The following is a 21,370-nucleotide window of genomic DNA, read 5'->3' as shown; positions in this document are numbered from 1 at the left end:
GCTCCATTTGACCACCATCTATACCCCACCGTAATGATCCTCCAGTGTCCCCTAGTGGATGAAGGAGAAATAACTGTAAAGTTAAACTGTTTCACAACAAACAAAACACTATTTAAAACGTACGTAGCCTTTTGGAATATCGTTGTCCTCGTTGTTCCCTGGATCGTTCTCTAAGTGTTGTTTGATTTTCTCTTCTAATCCAGCAGCGTCGGCTCCTTGGTACTGATCAATTTTTACTTTATTTCGGAAGAATAAAAACGTGGGAGTCGCAGATATATTGTTGGCAGCAGCTGTTGCCTAGGGTGGAAAAATAACATTTAAATACAAAAATACAGACATTTACCAGGACCAGCTTTAGTAAATACATAACAACTTAATATACATTTCTAAGGGGCCAATTAAATACGCCACACTTACGGTACCGCCGGACTCACAGATTTTTGTTCAAGCTCCATAGGGCTGCGTACAAAAATCCTCGAGTCCGGGCCGTGTACAATATCCATGACTCCTGAGCGAGAGCAGGCGAGCTGCGGGGCCGCTGGGGGCGTTTCCACACCATTACAACAGCAACTTGCCCTCTCTGCATCTAACTGAAACAACCCTAAATGAAAATCCTATATAATAAAAGACTAACGCTGCTCATCACTTCTACAGTGGGAAATAAAGTGTATTTCGTGACGGTGGCCGCTAGATGGTGCCGATGGAGCAATTTGAGTGTTGCTCCGTTCGGGCGCGCACAGCTGACATCACTGTTATGTTGTGCCGTCATTTTGATGGGCTGGTAACATACCATATAGAAGAAAAGTAAAATGTAAAAAGAGAAAAGGTAAAGCAGTACTAGAACTGCAATATTTGATGTGAGAGAATCCTGTCAACATGCGGTTCCCCTGCCGCAGAGGTTCCTATTTCAGCAGTCAGCGTCGCAGCCGATTTCCTGTAGCTGGAGAGCTGTCTCTCCTCCATCTAGATTCCCCCCTTTCTGCTTTGAGATCCTGCTCTTGAGTGAACAGAACTCAAAGACTGCCAACCCTGGATATTGGCACAGGACTGCCAATGGTATTGGGCAGATGTCTACAGTAAGCCATCCAAATCAGTCATTGTTCCCCTCCCTACCCTTGGGCTTAATGTGCAAACTCAAGTTCGCACATGTACACTAGCACTGACGAGTCAGACTTTGCAGTGCCAAGTGTCACCGCTACTAAAGTAGTGGCGATAGGGATCGCATGAACAGCTGATTCTCGGATCAGCCACCTCCGCACCCCAACAAGGTATGCGGTCAGCATATCAATGGACAGGATCCTTGCTGTCGTAATACCGCCGCTGGGATCCCGCCAGTGGCACCATAACGCCGCCGGAATACCAGCAAGGTAGGTGATTCCCCACGACACCCATAGAGGGAGAATCACCGAGCCCGCAATGGGCTTCTTTGCGCTCGCCACCCCTGCTGACATTCTAATGGCCGGGATCCCGACGTCGGTATAATGACCGCCGGGATCACATACTGATCCCCCCCAGCAATGTTGAAGTGTCCCGGTGTTTTAGTATCCACCGTTGCTACTCGCAGTGAGCTGGATACTAAAGTATCTCTGCTCACATTTTTCATATAATGAATAGACCCCCTATATCACTGGCATTGCAGAACAGCATAATCAAAATGACCAGATGTTTGTTATATAAATACATATTTGCAGTTTGGATACAAATGTCCTACACTGGTGTCTATGGAGACTCTTATGTAGCACAGGAGCCATAAAGCGTGGGATCCAGTTGCTACGTGTCAAAACACCTAGGAGGATATTCAATTGTTTGAAAAGTCAGTTGGGTGTCTAATAGACAGGAAAAAACAGACACCCAATCGATTTTTCAAACTTCTGAATTCCCCCCTACTGTATAAAAAATATAATATACACAGATAGGTCCCTATATATTTGGACACTCAAAATTTTTCATATTTTAGTGGTTTATGAAAACATATTTCAGTTACATTTATGTAGTGAATACAGTGCAGACTATTAGCTTTAATTTGAGGGTATTCACGTCCTAACTGGAGACAGGGTTTAGGAATTACAGCTGTTTAATAGGTAGCCCCCTCTTTTTCAATCGACCAAAAGTAATTGGAAAATGGACTCAAAAGCTGCGCAATGGACAGGTCGGGGGTATTCCTTTGTTAGTTCTTTATTAATTAAGCAGGCAAAAGCTCCAGTTGTGTGACATTAGCATTTGTGAACCCACAATATGGGAGGAAAGGAGCTCTCTATTATTATAGGTTATTTATAAGGCGCCACAAGTGTTTCGCAGCGCCGTACAAAGGACAGTACAGGGAGACAAAACTTAGCATTACAGTAAATAAATAACAGAAATAGAGTACAGGTAACAGAGCAGCACAATTCTCATACATAATACAGCTAAGATGTAAGTAGCGAGGGAGTGATCATTGTACTACTTGGGGCTGGCGGCCATAGATGGAGATGAGCCTTTACCAGCAGGAGAAAAAGAGGGGTAAAGATGGTCGCTGAGCAGGAGAGAGCTGCGAGTGAAATGTGTCAAGAAGAGGGCTTAGAAAACAAGAGGAAAGAGGGCCCTGCTCTGAAGAGCTAACAATCTAGTGGGAAGGTCGACAGACAGATGACATGAGGTGCAAGCAAGCGTGATGTAGCCTGATGGCAGGATGTAAGGAAAGCAGAGATGTTCAGGGCACGAGGCAGGGGGATGGAGGAGCAGCCTCAGGACTAGGTTATGCGTCGGGAAGGTATGCATTGATGAATAGGTGGGTTTTTAGTGCCCGTTTGAAGCTTTGCAAGGTCCGGGAGAGTGTAATGGAGCGGGGGAGTGCGTTCCACTGAAGGGGTGCAGCACGGGCATAGTCTTGAACTCAAGTATGTGAAGCAGTGACCAGGGCGGTGGAGAGGCGACGGTCATTGGTCGACCGTAGGGGGCAGGAGAGAGTATGAAGGGAGAGGAGGCTGGAGATGTAGGGAGCAGTGGAATTAGAGATGGCCTTGTATGTGAGGGGTTTAAAGAGGATTCTGTAGGGGAATGGGAGCCAGTGTAGATTTTATCGAAGGGGAGTGGCAGATGTGGAGCGGCGGGAGAGGAAGATGAGCGTAACTGCGGAGTTCAGGACAGATTGGAGGGGAGCAATCGAGACCAGTGAGGAGAACATTGCAGTAGTCGAGCCGTGAGATGACCAGTGAGTGGATGATAAGTTTAGTTGCACTCTGGGAGAGAAATGGCCTGATGCAAGCAATGTTGCGTAGCTGGAAACAACAGGATTGTGCCAGAGCTTGGATGTGGGGTGCAAAGGAGAGGGAGGAGTCAAGAGTGACGACCAAGCAGCGGAATTGAGGAACGATGGAGATGATGGTGGTGTTGTCAACAGTGATAGAGATATTGGTATCCTTATGCTGCAAAATAATGCCATCAAAATAATTCCTGCAAAATGCCATCCTTATGCTGCAAAAACCAAAAAATCCATCAGAGAAATAGCTGGAACCTTAGGAGTGGCTAAATCAACAGTTTGGCACATTCTGAGAAAAACAAGAACACACTGGTGAGCTCAGCAACATATAAAGGTCCGGACATCGATGGAAGACAACAGTGGTGGATGATTGCAGGATCCTTTTCATGGTAAAGAAGAACCTCTTCACAACATCCAGCCAAAGTGAAGAACACTCTCCAGGAGATAGGCAGATCATTATACAAGTCTACCATAAAGAGAAGATACAGACTACTTCTCCTATATTGTCTTGAACTTTAAGTCACTGTTTTGCTTACTTGTTCATGTACTCTGTAATTTGGAGCTGTGGATCACTTGTGGCGCCATATAAATAAAGGATAATATACAATACAGAGATTTCACCACAAAGTTAAAACCATTCATAAGCCATAAGAACAGAAGGTCTGATTAGACTTTGCCAAAAACCACCTAAAAAAGCCAGCTCAGTTCTGGAACAGCATTCTTTGGATAGATTAAATTAAGATCAACCTGTATCAGAATGACTGGAAGAAAAAGTATGGAGATGGTCTGGAATAGCTCATGTTCCGAAGCATGCCACATAATCTGTAAGACGCAGTGGAAGCAGTGTGATGGCATGGACATGCATGGCTTCCAATGGCATGGGATCACTAGTGTTTATTGATGGGAAAGAAGCAGCCGGATGAATTCTGAAGCGTATAGGGATAAACGGTCTACTTAGATTCTGCCGAATTTGACTGGACAGTGAACCACAGTACTGAAGAACAATGACACAAAACATACTGTGATAGCAATCCTGGAGTTTAAGGGAAAGAAGTGGAATATTCTGCAATAGGTGAGTCACCTGATCTCAACCCGAATAAGCATGCATTTAACTTGCTGAAGTCAATACTAAAGGCAGAAAGACCCACGAACAAAAAACTAAAGACAATTACAAAGCATAACAAAAGGAGGAAACACAGCATTTGGAGCTGCCCATGGGTTCCGGGGGGGGAAGAGCGCTGCATTGGGTCTAATAGGATAGCCCCCAGCGATACAATTACTTGCAGTCATTGACCGCGGGTAACTGGATACATTTTATTTTGATTATGTTAATTCATCCAATTACACTTGAGCACCTGAAGATAGTGGACTGTGTATAAAATTTATTTAAATTCCTAAACGTTTCATACAATATTTTTGTTTAACCCTTTGAATTAAAGCTGAAAGGCTGCATCTCCGTTGTTTCATTTCAAATCCACAGTGGTGGCGTACAGAGCCCAAATTAAAGAAATTGTGTCAGTTGTCCAAATAAATACATGGACCTAATTGTAGTAGGACAGCGCCACTTAGTGGTTGTACAGTCACTGAACAGAGAACTGCTCCGCTATGCGTTTTAATTGTTTTGTGGAAAGCGAAGATTCATACAAAACATTTTTTAATGATTATCAGAAAATACACTTTACAAATATTTTATGTGCTTCCTACTGGGTTCCATGTCATGCTTGAAGGGACCACACTGGCAATATTGAGCCACCCTGTGACAAGTGGCAGTGGGCATGAATTAGGAAACAGAGTATGAGGCACAGGAATGAAACATACCCCTGACTTACTTGGCACACGTGGACATCTACTTCCAGAAAGACGGCTTGTGGGTACTTATTACTCAGAGACGTGAACACCGCAGCTATCCTCACACATGGGGCACACCTGTGAACAGGAATATACTAGAGTGAGTTGAATCTCACAGGTTTAGTACCAGAGTATGGGGCAGATGTACTAAGCCGTGGAGAGAAACAAAGTGGAAATAGATAAAGTTCCAACCAATCAGCTCCCATGTTACAGGCTGTGTTTGACAAATGACAGTTAGGAGCTGATTGGCTGGTACTTTCTATCCCCTTTATCATTCTCCAAGGCTTAGTACATTTGCCCCTAAGAGCAGTATTCAATTAGTGTCGGATCCGTATTCAATTTGTGCGTTTGACAGGTTTAGCCCGTTTTCGGCAATGCCGATCCGACTTTTTTCTTTTCAAGTCGAATCGGCAATGTCAAAAACGGGCCAAAAACCTGTCGAAAAAGCCAGAAATTCGACAAAATATGTGGATCCGCAGCTAATCCACCAATACACGTATTTTCCAACAAGTCGGAAAACGGCAACAGACTTGAATAGGTCGAATCCAGATTCGACCTTAAAAAAGTCGGAAAATGCTGTTTTTACGACTTGTCGGATTAATTGAATAGACCCCAAAAATTTTTGTAAATTCTAAATGTGCAGAAATGGTGGAATCACAATTTGAACTAGTGACTGGTTTAATGGAATCAATTTGCTTAATAAAAATTATACTAAACCAGAAAATGTAAAGCTTGCTACACTAAAGTAATATTCCTAGTGATCTGAAAAACAAGTTGACTTTTCTGCCAACAGAATTAACAGATATCGTCGCTGCACACTAATAATATATATATATATATATATATATATATATATATATATATATATATATATATATATATATACACACACACACACACTGCTCAAAAAAATAAAGGGAACACTAAAATAACACATCCTAGATCTGAATGAATGAAATATTCTTATTAAATACTTTGTTCTTTACATAGTTGAATGTGCTGACAACAAAATCACACAAAAATTATCAATGGAAATCAAATTTATTAACCCATGGAGGTCTGGATTTGGAGTCACACTCAAAATTAAAGTGAAAAAAAAAACACTACAGGCTGATCCAACTTTGATGTAATGTCCTTAAAACAAGTCAAAATGAGGCTCAGTAGTGTGTGTGGCCTCCACATGCCTGTATGACCTCCCTACAATGCCTGGGCATGCTCCTGATGAGGTGGCAGATGGTCTCCTGAGGGATCTCCTCCCAGACCTGGACTAAGGCATCCGCCAACTCCTGGACAGTCTGTGGTGCAATGTGGCGTTGGTGGATGGAGCGAGACATGATGTCCCAGATGTGCTCAATTGGATTCAGGTCTGGGGAACGGCCGGGCCAGTCCATAGCATCAATGCCTTCGTCTTGCAGGAACTGCTGACACACTCCAGCCACATGAGGTCTAGCATTGTCTTGCATTAGGAGGAACCCAGGGCCAACTGCACCAGCATATGGTCTCACAAGGGGTCTGAGGATCTCATTTCGGCACCTAATGGCATTCAGGCTACCTCTGGCGAGCACATGGAGGGCTGTGCGGCCCCCCAAAAGAAATGCCACCCCACACCATTACTGACCCACTGCCAAACCGGTCATGCTGGAGGATGTTGCAGGCAGCAGAACATTCTCCTTGGCGTCTCCAGACTCTGTCATGTCTGTCACATGTGCTCAGCGAGAACCTGCTTTCATCTGTGAAGAGCACAGGGCGTCAGTGGCGAATTTGACAATCTTGGTGTTCTCTGGCAAATGGCAAACGTCCTGCACGGTATTGGGTTGTAAGCACAACCCCCACCTGTGGACGGCGGGCCCTCATACCACCCTCGTGGAGTCTGTTTCTGATCGTTTGAGTAGACACATGCACATTTGTGGCTTGCTGGAGGTCATTTTGCAGGGCTCTGGCAGTGCTCCTCCTGTTCCTCCTTGCACAAAGGTGGAGGTAGCGGTCCTGCTGCTGAGTTGTTGCCCTCCTACGGCCTCCTCCACGTCTCCTGATGTACTGGCCTGTCTCCTGGTAGCGCCTCCATGCTCTAGACACTACGCTGACAGACACAGCAAACCTTCTTGCCACAGCTCGCATTGATGTGCCATCCTGGATGAGCTGCACTACCTGAGCCACTTGTGTGGGTAGTAGACTCCGTCTCATGCTACCAGTAGAGTGAAAGCACCGCCAGCTTTCAAAAGTGACCAAAACATCAGCCATAAAGCATTGAGCTGAGAAGTGGTCTGTGGTCACCACCTGCATAACAACTCCTTTATTGGGGGTGTCTTGCTAATTGCCTATAATTTCCACCTGTTGTCTATTCCATTTGCACAACAGCATGTGAAATTGATAGTCAATCAGTGTTGCTTCCTAAGTGGACAGTTTTATTTCACAGAAGTGTGACTGACTTGGAGTTACATTGTGTTGTTTAAGTGTTCCCTTTATTTTTTTGAGCAGTGTGTATATATATAATCCACCCTCACACCTCCCCTACTCCCACCTATACTTCCCACACTAATACACCCTCACACGTACCCTACTGCCACCTATACTACTCACACTAATACACCCTCACACCTACCCTACTCCCACCTATACTACACACGCTAATACACCCTCACACCTACCCTACTCCCACCTATACTTCCCACACTAACACACCCTCACACCTACCCTACTCCCACCTATACTTCCCACACTAACACACCCTCACACCTAACCTACTCCCACCTATACTACCCACACTAATACACCCTCACACCTATCCTACTCCCACCTATACTTCCCACACTAACACACCCTCCCACCTATACCACTAACACCTACCCTACTCCCAACTATAGCATAGTTCACTGTGTAGTGTGAACAGAAGCCGTGTCGATGCGACACGGCTCCCGTTCACAGTGAATGGAAGGGCGGCGCTGGGAGATCATGTGATCTCCCAGCGCCGCCCCTGCCACGTCAGCAGCAGCCAGGTTGGTGAGCGTTGTAGGAAAGGGGGCTGTTGCACGGGTCGCAGCCGTGTCAGGCTCCTGGCTGCGACCAGTGCTAGAGGTGGAAAAGGGGTATAACACACCCTAACACCTCCCATACTCCCACATATACTGCCCATACTAACACACCCTCACACCTATACTTGTCACACTAATGCACCCTGCCAAACTACCCTACTCCCACCTATACTTCCCACACCAAAGCACCCTCACCCTTTGTTTTCATATCTGCAGTTACTTTCTCTACCTTGTATACCTCTGATTTATGTATGCTCGATTTTTTTTTTCAAGATTAAAGTTTTATTAGTTTTCACAAAAAATGGGGGGGGGGGGGGGGGGGGAGGATTACAGAAAGAAAAAAGGAAGGGGAGAGGGAGCAGACATTGCATCATGACAATACAAACGAGTAGAGTTCTTAGCAATAATTTGATACTTCGTGTCAGTCTACACCACAAGAGGCAATTGGGTACAATAAACAACGGATATCATCTCCTAAAGGAGATCCCTTATCCGGGAGTAACAAAGGTTAACTGTCCCAAAATTGGCGAATCCAATAGTCTATATTCTAAGGGGCCTCTCTGAAGTGTCATTTTACTATAAACAAGGGTTGTATGACCCGAGATTTACAACTTCCAGATTGGAAGTAGACTATCAAGGCCAGGTAGGTGGTTCAAGGGGGCCGTGTCTTCCTATAGTCACACCACGGCGCCCATTTTGCGGTTAGCTTGGCGTTTCCTGACGTAAAAGTTACGCCCGTCATCTCAAACTCAAAGTGAGACTGAACTGTGGCTTCAATAGCAGAGACCGTAGGTATCACTGGGGAGCGCCAATTGGTGCCAATAGCGACTTTGTGGTGGATAGAATGTGGCCCAAGACATATCTAGTGTGAGGGGGGATATACCTGGGAAAGAGGTGTAGTAGGGCTAATGTAGGTTGGGGAGATATTGGAAAGCCTACAATCTTAGAGATAAGATCAAAAACATGATACCAAAGGGCCGAAACCGAAGGGCATAACCAAAACACGTGCATGAGCGTCCCAACGTTACCACATGAACGCCAGCAATCATTAGAGGTAGTTGGCCATATGGAATGGAGGAGGGCTGGTGTGAAATATTGGCGATGTATTAATTTATAAAACTGTTCTATGGGGTCGATTCTATGCGGCAACTTAAGAATATCGCCGGGAATTAGCTCCCGACGCTATTCAATTCAGCTGCTAGTGACCCACAATTGTCGGGAATTCTTCTCTCATCCCCGGGGGATGAGAGAAGAAACCCGACAAAAGTGCTGCCTCGCGGCCGGCGCGAGGCTGATTCTGCCGGGAATCAGCATCGCCGCGGGTAGTTAAGTCGGAGAATGCCCGTTCTCCCGACAAAACTACCTGTTAAGTCGGCGAGAACGGGACATCGCCGACTTAACTGGAGCTGAATTGAATAGCGTCGGGAGCTAATTCCCGGCGCTATTCTTAAGTTGCCGAATAGAATCGACCCCTATGTGTGATACACATTTAGACAAACGAAAACAGGAGTCAAATATCAGACGCCATTCATCCTCTGTCAGGACACTATTCAGATCAGATTCCCACTTCACCTGACACTTAAATTTAGTCTGGGAGGGGGGGAAGTTGAGTAGGGCATACCATCTGGAGACTGTACCTTTGCGGTCGGTTCTCACAATCAGGGAGTGAACATATTTGGGAATCGGTAGTAATCTGCCATGTGGCATGGGTACACTCTGCAACCAGTGTCGGAGCTGAAGATATTTAAAGAAATCACCCCTGGGAGGGAGAATTTAGATTGTAGTTGGGCATAGGACATTAAATTACCCCCTTCCATCACATCTTGAAGAGTCCTAATCCCCTGGGAAACCCATAAGCGAAATGATAAATCCGGAACTAGACCCGCCACTCCGTCCAGTGGGAAGTCTGGCGGGGGAGAGAGATTTCCGGTAACATCCCTACCAAAGTCAGCCAAGATTTACGTGCGGATTGCACCACAGCCAATCCTGAAAATAGATTTGGCCTCTCAATAGCGGGCATTCCTAAAACACTAGATAAAGGGAGAGGTGATAAGAGGCCCTTTCCAAGGAGACCCATATTCTAGGAGCATCCGTCTCATACCACGCCCCTAATGGGGCCAAAATGCACGCTATCTGGTATAAATGTAAATCGGGAAAAGCTAAACCACCCCTCGATTTTGGTAAGGATAAAATTTTACGGGCCAGTCTTGGTTTTTTGCCTCTCCACACATATCAGGTTAGTACAGAGTTAAATTTGATTAATAAGGCATTAGATAATAGGATGGGGATAGTCCTAAATAGATAAAGCAGTTTGGGGAGCAGGACCATCTTCAAAGCTGCTATGCGGCCCAGCCACGATATATTACATAACATCCAGTCTTTCGTCAATATTGTTAGTTTAGTCAAAAATGTATGCTCTATTTTCACCACTGTCCTGTGACGACTTATGGGCCCTACACACTGGCCATCACTGCACGATATGAACGAGATAACGTTCATATCGTGCAGTGTGGAGGCACCAGCGATGAGCGGCCCCGCGCTCGTTCATCGCTGGTGCCATGTCGGCTGTGCATGCAGGCCAATATGGACGAGATCGTCCATATTTGCCTGCAAGTCTACGGAGCCGGGTGACGGGGGGAGTGAAGAAACTTCACTCCCCCCGTCACTGCCCCCCCCCCCCGCCGGCCGTATCGACCGTTGGGCACCTCGGCGGCACATCGCGTAATGTGTAGGGCCTATTAGAGATAAACACTAATAATGACAGGTTGAATAATGCACCACTTTAGGCACCCAATGCTTGCATCATCCTGACATCTATACAACTATATTAAATACAACAGTTCCAACTACAAAGCTGAACACAAAAAACCCATACAAAGAAGGCATTGTACTATAGAGGTCATTATTTCAGCACCATGGACAATACAGGGCTATGTACAAGTGAGAGCCTTTTAAATATCCTCTGTATCAAGGTTTTTGACAGGTGAATGGAGGAGGGGAGGACCATCACCTTGATACTGAATCAGAGGGGCGAGGGTTCTACAGTCCCTCATCCACTACTGTAATACAACATATAACCAGTCTCTCTCTAAAGCAAAGTGACTTCTGCAATGACAGCTGCTCTCATTCAATTTTTTTTGTATTATTTTTAACAGAGGGCAGATGCAGGGCCGGATTATGTTGTTATATCACATCCACGACGCTTAAGGAACTTGGGAGCCGCTCTATGTGATAAGCATTCTGCTCCGTCCAGAAGCAAGGAAATCAGCAGTAGCCTACCACAAAAGGTAAGTACTCTGGGGTTCTGTGTGGCGCACTGGGGGAACACTGTGGGATAACATTAATAATGGCAGGCAATGTGTGGCACAATGTTTATACTGTGGGCACGGTGCAGCATAATGTGTATACCGTGGGCACTGTGCAGCATAATGTGTATACCGTGGGCACTGTGCAGCATAATGTGTATACCGTGGGCACGGTGCAGCATAATGTGTATACTGTGGGCACTGTGCGGTATAATGCAACTGTAGTCCACTGAATCCGGCAGGAAATTTCATCCCTTAGGACGGTAAATGTATAAACAGAAACGTTATATGCTGTGGGTTTGATCAACCCCGTGGTTTACCAGTGGAAGGGGGAGGCTGAAACGATTCTGGGGCCTGGCCAACCTGTGGCTCTCTAGCTGTTGTGAAACTACAATTCCCAGAATGTTCTGCCACAGTTTTGCTATTAGGGAATACTAAACCTGTGGCAGGGCATGCTGGGATGTGTAGTTTCACAATAGTTGTGTCCACAAACCTTATAATTAGATTACTCTGGGCCTGCTCACTATGCTCATATAATCAGCCACGCCAAATGTTACATGTATGGACTGTGCAGGCACCACAGGATCACCGCTGTCAGATCAGACCGCCCAACAACCTACAGGGGGTACGGACTGTGCAGTGTGAAGGCACCACAGCTGTTACAGGATCACCGCTGTCAGACCGTGCAGCAGCCTACAGGGGGTACGGACTGTGCAGGGTACAGGTGATACAGGATCACCGATGGCAGATCAGACCGCGCAGCAGCCTACAGGGGGTACGGACTGTGCAGGGTACAGGTGATACAGGATCACCGATGGCAGATCAGACCGCGCTGCAGCCTACAGGAGGTACGGACTGTTCAGGTACCACAGGTGTTACAGAATCAGTCTACAGGGGGTACGGACTGTTCAGGTACCACAGGTGTTACAGAATCAGTCTACAGGGGGTACGGACTGTGCAGGGTACAGGTGATACAGGATCACCGATGGCAGATAAGACCGCGCTGCAGCCTACAGGAGGTACGGACTGTTCAGGTACCACAGGTGTTACAGAATCAGTCTACAGGGGGTACGGACTGTGCAGGGTACAGGTGATACAGGATCACCGATGGCAGATAAGACCGCGCTGCAGCCTACAGGAGGTACGGACTGTTCAGGTACCACAGGTGTTACAGAATCAGTCTACAGGGGGTACGGACTGTTCAGGTACCACAGGTGTTACAGAATCAGTCTACAGGGGGTACGGACTGTTCAGGTACCACAGGTGTTACAGAATCAGTCTACAGGAGGTACGGACTGTTCAGGTACCACAGGTGTTACAGGATCACCGCTGTCAGATCAGACCGTGCAGCAGCCTACAGGGGGTATACTTACCCTTTATGGACAGGACAACCCCACACCTGTTGTACTATATAAGCGGAATATACACAGCAATAAGAACATTTACATGAGCTGCCAGCACAAATCACAGTCACACAGGGTACACTGTTCCTGAGTCTGCTAGGAGAGAATAATGAGGGACCACACTGGGGGATGTGGCTATAAGACATCTGATTTAGATTGTCAGCTCTTGGGGCGAGGACCCTGTGTGAAAGGACTGGCACCCCTCCCCTGTGCAGTGGATCCACTCCCTCTGTTGTACAGCGCCCCGGACGCCGCCGGCGCTACAGGGGGAGCCACACTCATTGATTCCCTCACTCACCCTCTCATGGTGAACTTGACCACACATAGCCGGGAGCCGGCAGCGCTCAGCTCAGGCTGGAAGTCGGCGTCGGCCCCGATCACCTTCACTCCCACCATGTTCAGCAGCTCCGTGTAGCGCTCAGTCTCTCACACACCGGCGGCTGCTGCTGCTGTTTCTGCCGCGTCACGGCCGGGCCCTGGCTGCTGCTGCTGCTCCCCCCACAATGCACCGCGGCGGAATGCCGGCACGCGTGACTCTGCGCGCGCGGCGGCCATCTCACTTCCTGGCAAAGCGCTCTGACCCGCTGGGCTCTCTGCACGGCCGGAAGTGACGTCAACAGTGACTAGGACAATCTCAGGGTTGCGTCTAGATTCTCTTCGTGCAGAGGACCTTTCCCATAACCCCCTGGCTGGGTCCATGTCACAATCTATTTGGAATAGAAAAGTGTGGCGAGCGAAGCGAGACACCGAGCCCGATGCGTGGCGAGCGTCCAATGTTGCATAGAAAAAAAACAATACCCCAAACGATCGGAGAACGAAGAAAACATTTAGGAGCTGTAAGGGCGGAAGTTGGCTCCTGCCCACTCGTTTTGTCACGTCCAGGTCCTTAGCACGAAGGCAACATAGACACAACCGCAATCTCAGGTCTCCTTGTAATACATTAACATTGTCATTATAACAGTTTATCGCAATTAACTCCTGTATATTCCCCTCTGTGTAGATATATTATTAAAATGAATATATATATAAAAACATATGCATTCCTGCTGAAGTCCCAGCATCAGAATTGCCCATACCGTCCAAATTTTGTAGTAAGAAGTATCCTATAGTGGGAATTCTCTTGCGCAGAAGGGCGCAAAGGCCATACCGCCTGGTGTCTGACACTCACTCATCACTCTCTGGGTGAGACCAGCGCTCCGGCAGCTGTTGCACCGCACTTAGCCCACGTCCTTCATTCCGCGCAGGACACTGTGACCCGCTGGTGGGACGGCAAGACAGTTTTAAAATAGTGGGGCTGTCCAGCAAAAATCAGGACGGTTGGGAGGTATGGAATTATAAATACAAAACAATGGAGAGCGGTCCTCAAGCGCTGCTAGATGGTCCAAATAATTCTTGATGACCTGTATATTGTTGATATGGGTGGAAGAGTACAATCAATCAATAGGTGAACACTGTACTGTAATCACTGTACAGGAACCTTTAAACTCACCATAACTTAGTGAGATGCGTTCGCATAAAGGTTTCTTTGATTGGTCGTTGTTTATCTTCCACCAATAGCCATATATAAACACATATGAAATGACACTCACCTGGGCTAAAAAGCCCTATATGCACCAAAAGGTTTCTTTTATCCACGTATTTTCACCAAGCAGACGTGACCAAAAGTTCATAAAAACAATTTATTTTTCCATAAAAAAATAGTCCATAAAAACATACAAGTAAAGTAATTCTTCCTGATTTGGCTGAAAGATGTTTTGTTCCACTCTAAACCCCAAAGGTTTATAGAAGACTTTTTTAGGAGACAACACTCCTCACCATACCATTCCCGGGACACGTATATGATGAAGTGTTTCTCCAAGATGTTTAGCAAAAAAGCTTCAACCCGATAGGGTAAATAAGAATGGACACCAGCAATCAGGGGATCTCCAGAACACCAACGCGTTTCGGAATGCCTTCCTTCCTCAGGGTGTAGAGTCAAACAAAACACTGGGGTTTTTATACCCTATAACCTTGGTCACATGATCTCATCTGCCAATTTTATAATTAATCCCTTTAAACAGCCTCAATTCCTATAAAATATGTTCCTCTATACAATATTTGCTAAACCAATATTACAAATATTCAGATTTTATACATTAATTGATAAAACAAGTGATATATCTATAGTTTTGTTCATTTTAATTTCTAAATTGGTTATATGTAAAACTTGTTAGGTATCATGAACTCCATTGCTTTCTCTATTCGTTCCATTATCAACAAACCCATTCCATCTTATCCTATTCTCCACAACTTTAAATTTACTTCATACCCATAACCCTTAGCAATACATTGTTAAAACATTGGTTGCTCGGTTGTCATAGCAACCGCACGTTCACCGCTCCTTATATAGTTCTTAAACGTAATTCGTTAAACAACTCCGGATAGGATGTTTGCGATCTGTGATCCCACTTCCGGATTCTCGCGATACTTCACTTCCTGGTTGTGAACCGCAAACACCGCGGCACATCCTAGCGACGTATGGATCCTTCCTAAACCAGAGTAGACGCGGCTGTTTTCTCTCACGATACGTCACTTCCTGGTTATGAACCGCAAGCCGGAAGGGATTGTGATAACGTGTGGAGAATAGATCACCTCATTTTCACATCATTGTTTTTATAGATTCCAATTTTCTAAAGGGTATACACTCTCGGTTTGTATGCAGTGTTCACCATAAAAGACATGATAAAAGAACTCATATTAGTACATATATAAAAACATACTAGTGCCAAATTATAACATATTAGTAAATCACCATTTACAACATAATAAGTACATATTATTTCAGCTATTAGCTATCAAAAGTACCACACGAATTAGATTCATAAGAACCATTTGGTTTCAAACTCGACATTTAAACCTTTAGGGGCCAGAGTACTAATTTCATAAATGCTCCTCATCTCCTCCTTAGCTAGGGTTTCCTCCTTATTATTTGTTCTCCAATTAGGTTGCACTGCTTTTATTCCACAGAAACTCTTCATATGTCGGATGTTACATTCATGTTTATCTTTAAAGTGCAGTGACACATTATGCGTCTCCAATCCCTTTTTTATGTTTCTCACATGTTCAGCTAACCGGACTTTGAGCATGCGGGATGTCCTACCTATGTATTGCTTTTTACATTCACATTCCAACAGGTATATTACGTCCTTTGTATTGCACGTAATGAAATCTTTAATCGCATATGTTTTTCCTGTCTGTGTGGACACATATTCTGTAATCTTACTTGATTCACTAGTGCATACACGGCACATCTGACACATTCCACATCTAAAGAAACCCTTAGATTTGTTCCTGGTCATCATCCTTGGTGCAGATAGGGCACTTTTAACGATGTTATCCTTTAGATTACGTGCCTTCCGATACACAAACCGCGGGCGGTCTGAAACATAGGGTTGCAATAAGGGGTCGTTTTTCAAAATCCCCCAATGTTTTTTGATAATGCCTTCTATCTGTCTATACTGGCTATTATACCCCGTGATAAATGGGATATTAGTGTTACTCTTAAATCTGTCCTTCTTTTTTCCACCTTTTAACATATGATCTCTATCTAATATCAGTACATCGCCTCTTGCTTTGTCAATCATTTCTTTGTTGTAACCCTTAGCTATGAACTGATTGCTAAGAGTTTCAGCTTGTTCCTCAAAATTATTGAGGTCCGTACAATTCCTTCTAATACGTTGAAATTGGCTTGTGGGAATACCACAAAGCCAATTCCGGTGGTGGTTACTACTATAGTCGATAAATGAGTTACAATCCGTAGGTTTAATAAAGTTCTTAGTCTTGATTCTCCCCTCCTCTATATATATATTTAGATCAAGAAACTCCACTTGATTGGGGCTGATATTGAAAGTGAGAACAATATTATCACTGTTTGAATTCAAGTGGTCACAGAATTGGTCCAAAGAGTGTCTATCACCCTTCCATACGAACAAGATATCATCTATGTAACGGCTCCAGGCCACCAGACTGGCGCCGAGCTCATGGCCACTCCACACAAACTGCTCTTCCCAATAGGCCATAAATAAGTTAGCATAACTCGGCGCCAGTCTGGTGCCCATGGCCGTGCCCCTAAGTTGGAGATAAAATTCATCACTAAACCAGAAGAAATTATTTTTAAGGATGAGGGAAATACCTTCCAATATAAATTGGATTTTATCCTCTACCATCTCACTTCTCCTAAGGAAAGCTTCTACAGATTTCAGACCCGTCTCATGGTTTATAATAGTATACAAAGACGACACGTCCGCTGTAACTAGAAAATAATTCTCTCCCCACTGAATGTCATTAATCTTATTAATGGTATCTATGGTGTCTTTCAAATAGGAGGGGGTAGATTTTACATAAGGTTGTAAGGAATGATCGATATATAAAGATAAGTTGGATAAACAGGAGTTTGTACCAGCTACTATCGGCCGACCTGGGGGGTTTTCTTTACATTTATGCATTTTGGGTAACACATAAATGACCGGAATGGATGGATTCTCAATGTATATAAATAGACGTTCCTCATCAGTTATAATCCTTTTGGAGGTATACATAGCCAAAAAGGTATCTAATTTTTTCATGATGTTAGTGTTGGGGTTACCTTTTAATTTCTTATATGTTGTTTTGTCCATTAGTTGTCTTACAATTTCTTCATTATAATCCTCTGCATTCATCACTACCACCCCTCCCCCCTTGTCAGCAGGTTTTATTACGATATCCTTATTATTACTCAAGGATTTAATAGCCTCCTGTTCCTTTCTAGTTAAATTCACTTTTTTATTAGGTTTAAGGTCAATAGATTCTAAATCCTCCTTTATTGCCCTTTCAAATGATTCCACAAAGCAACCCCTTTTATACCTTGGATAAAAGGAAGATTTTCTTTTAAATTTGACACCCACTGGTTCCTCACTAATATTGTTGTTACTGGGGTTTTCTTCAAAGAATCTTTTTAAAGTTAATCTTCTGATAAATTTTTCGATGTCAACAAAGACATCGAATTTGTTACATTTATTGGAGGGGGCAAATTTTAGGCCTCTCTCCAATACATTACTCTCTTGTTCAGTTAATGAATGATTACTCAAATTGTATATTTTTGTTTTATGCTCACCAGAAATATTTTCTTCTGTTTGTTCTGTGGGTAATATGTTTTTATCCTTATGTTTCCTCTGTCTTCTTTCTTTATTTAAACATCTGTTCTTACCTCCCCTCTTACCCCTGGTTTTCTTCTTGCGTTGTGAGGTTATATTGGTGAGTGTGACCTTCTGGTACAGTTCCCTAAAAAATGTTCCTGTTCTTCCAACACTCTAAATCTATTGGTCCCATGGAATCTGGAGTAGTTCTCTCTTTCCTCTCTAGATCTTACTCTCTCTTCTCCATACTTAGGTTTCTGATACCACCTATGTTGGTCCTCAAAATTTCTATATGTCCCATGGAACCTCCCATATTCGTTATTTCTGAAACGCCCCCTATGTGTAAATCTATCAGGGGTTTGATTATATTGTGTTCTCCTCCTATCAAATCCTCTCTCTCTCGGTACTTGTTCCCTCTTACTATACCGGGGATTTTCATCCCTGTATTGTCTTTCCCTTCCTTCGATTTTACCCTCCCCAATATTTTCTGTATTTATAACTTTATCTCCCCCTTGATATTTCAGGGAATACGGGGTACCTGTAGCGTAATCATTTTTATCTCTTGTGTATTTCTTATGTTTCTTTAACTTAAGTTCTTTTTCATTCCTTTCTACTTTTCTTATAACCTCTTCCTCCATTATATGGTATTCTTCTAACTTTGAAAAAGGTTCCATCAAAGATTTAAGCATTTCAATCTCACTTTCTAAGCTTCGTAATTCCTTATTCCTCTCTTTAATAATAAAGGACATTAATGAGAGTGAGCAGGTATCCAATATATTACACCATCCTTCCTTAAAATCTTTAGATATATTTTCAAATGTGGGCATTTTATTAATACGTAATCCCCTCGGGACAATTTTCTCTGAACAATATTTTTCAAGGGAGGCTATCTCCCACCATAATTTCCCTTCTTTAACTAATATCTTTTCCATTTTATACATAGCATTCTTAAAATCATAATCTTTAAGATTAACATCAAAATCTTCATTGAAGATCTCTGTAATATGAGCTCTTCTTTCTGTTCTATGTTTAAACATTTTCAAGGCAGCAAGACACACACAAAAAGGTGCAGAACCAGACAAACTATAAAGAACTGTGGTGACTTGCGCCCTTCTAGCTGCTGCTTAGATCCACTCACAAGAGCACCAAACTCGTTGGAAACATAAATACAAAACAATGGAGAGCGGTCCTCAAGCGCTGCTAGATGGTCCAAATAATTCTTGATGACCTGTATATTGTTGATATGGGTGGAAGAGTACAATCAATCAATAGGTGAACACTGTACTGTAATCACTGTACAGGAACCTTTAAACTCACCATAACTTAGTGAGATGCGTTCGCATAAAGGTTTCTTTGATTGGTCGTTGTTTATCTTCCACCAATAGCCATATATAAACACATATGAAATGACACTCACCTGGGCTAAAAAGCCCTATATGCACCAAAAGGTTTCTTTTATCCACGTATTTTCACCAAGCAGACGTGACCAAAAGTTCATAAAAACAATTTATTTTTCCATAAAAAAATAGTCCATAAAAACATACAAGTAAAGTAATTCTTCCTGATTTGGCTGAAAGATGTTTTGTTCCACTCTAAACCCCAAAGGTTTATAGAAGACTTTTTTAGGAGACAACACTCCTCACCATACCATTCCCGGGACATGTATATGATGAAGTGTTTCTCCAAGATGTTTAGCAAAAAAGCTTCAAACCGATAGGGTAAATAAGAATGGACACCAGCAATCAGGGGATCTCCAGAACACCAACGCGTTTCGGAATGCCTTCCTTCCTCAGGGTGTAGAGTCAAACAAAACACTGGGGTTTTTATACCCTATAACCTTGGTCACATGATCTCATCTGCCAATTTTATAATTAATCCCTTTAAACAGCCTCAATTCCTATAAAATATGTTCCTCTATACAATATTTGCTAAACCAATATTACAAATATTCAGATTTTATACATTAATTGATAAAACAAGTGATATATCTATAGTTTTGTTCATTTTAATTTCTAAATTGGTTATATGTAAAACTTGTTAGGTATCATGAACTCCATTGCTTTCTCTATTCGTTCCATTATCAACAAACCCATTCCATCTTATCCTATTCTCCACAACTTTAAATTTACTTCATACCCATAACCCTTAGCAATACATTGTTAAAACATTGGTTGCTCGGTTGTCATAGCAACCGCACGTTCACCGCTCCTTATATAGTTCTTAAACGTAATTCGTTAAACAACTCCGGATAGGATGTTTGCGATCTGTGATCCCACTTCCGGATTCTCGCGATACTTCACTTCCTGGTTGTGAACCGCAAACACCGCGGCACATCCTAGCGACGTATGGATCCATCCTAAACCAGAGTAGACGCGGCTGTTTTCTCTCACGATACGTCACTTCCTGGTTATGAACCGCAAGCCGGAAGGGATTGTGATAACGTGTGGAGAATAGATCACCTCATTTTCACATCATTGTTTTTATAGATTCCAATTTTCTAAAGGGTATACACTCTCGGTTTGTATGCAGTGTTCACCATAAAAGACATGATAAAAGAACTCATATTAGTACATATATAAAAACATACTAGTGCCAAATTATAACATATTAGTAAATCACCATTTACAACATAATAAGTACATATTATTTCAGCTATTAGCTATCAAAAGTACCACACGAATTAGATTCATAAGAACCATTTGGTTTCAAACTCGACATTTAAACCTTTAGGGGCCAGAGTTCTAATTTCATAAATGCTCCTCATCTCCTCCTTAGCTAGGTTTTCCTCCTTATTATTTGTTCTCCAATTAGGTTGCACTGCTTTTATTCCACAGAAACTCTTCATATGTCGGATGTTACATTCATGTTTATCTTTAAAGTGCAGTGACACATTATGCGTCTCCAATCCCTTTTTTATGTTTCTCACATGTTCAGCTAACCGGACTTTGAGCATGCGGGATGTCCTACCTATGTATTGCTTTTTACATTCACATTCCAACAGGTATATTATGTCCTTTGTATTGCACGTAATGAAATCTTTAATCGCATATGTTTTTCCTGTCTGTGTGGACACATATTCTGTAATCTTACTTGATTCACTAGTGCATACACGGCACATCTGACACATTCCACATCTAAAGAAACCCTTAGATTTGTTCCTGGTCATCATCCTAGGTGCAGATAGGGCACTTTTAACGATGTTATCCTTTAGATTACGTGCCTTCCGATACACAAACCGCGGGCGGTCTGAAACATAGGGTTGCAATAAGGGGTAGTTTTTCAAAATCCCCCAATGTTTTTTGATAATGCCTTCTATCTGTCTATACTGGCTATTATACCCCGTGATAAATGGGATATTAGTGTTACTCTTAAATCTGTCCTTCTTTTTTCC

The 21,370-nt window shown here is 43.5% G+C and overlaps 1 protein-coding gene across 1 annotated transcript in view; it reads right to left on the bottom strand.

The window, feature by feature from the left end:
* Positions 1-13,384, bottom strand: part of TXNL1 (thioredoxin like 1) — a 50,380-nt gene extending 36,996 nt beyond the window's left edge. Inside the window, exons 1-3 of the mRNA XM_063959769.1 lie at positions 13,125-13,384; positions 5,068-5,164; positions 124-297 (exon numbers count right to left, since the gene is read on the bottom strand). Coding sequence (XP_063815839.1) covers positions 124-297; positions 5,068-5,164; positions 13,125-13,222 — 369 coding nt within the window. The 5' untranslated portion in view covers positions 13,223-13,384. The remainder of the gene's footprint in view (positions 1-123; positions 298-5,067; positions 5,165-13,124) is intronic.
* Between the last annotated feature and the right edge of the window lie 7,986 nt (positions 13,385-21,370).

Source organism: Pseudophryne corroboree, chromosome 1 (genome assembly GCF_028390025.1).
Source record: "Pseudophryne corroboree isolate aPseCor3 chromosome 1, aPseCor3.hap2, whole genome shotgun sequence".
In the NCBI taxonomy this organism is placed as follows: domain Eukaryota; kingdom Metazoa; phylum Chordata; class Amphibia; order Anura; family Myobatrachidae; genus Pseudophryne; species Pseudophryne corroboree.
Note: the sequence above shows the minus strand (reverse complement) of the source record. Positions and strands in the feature narration are given on the sequence as shown.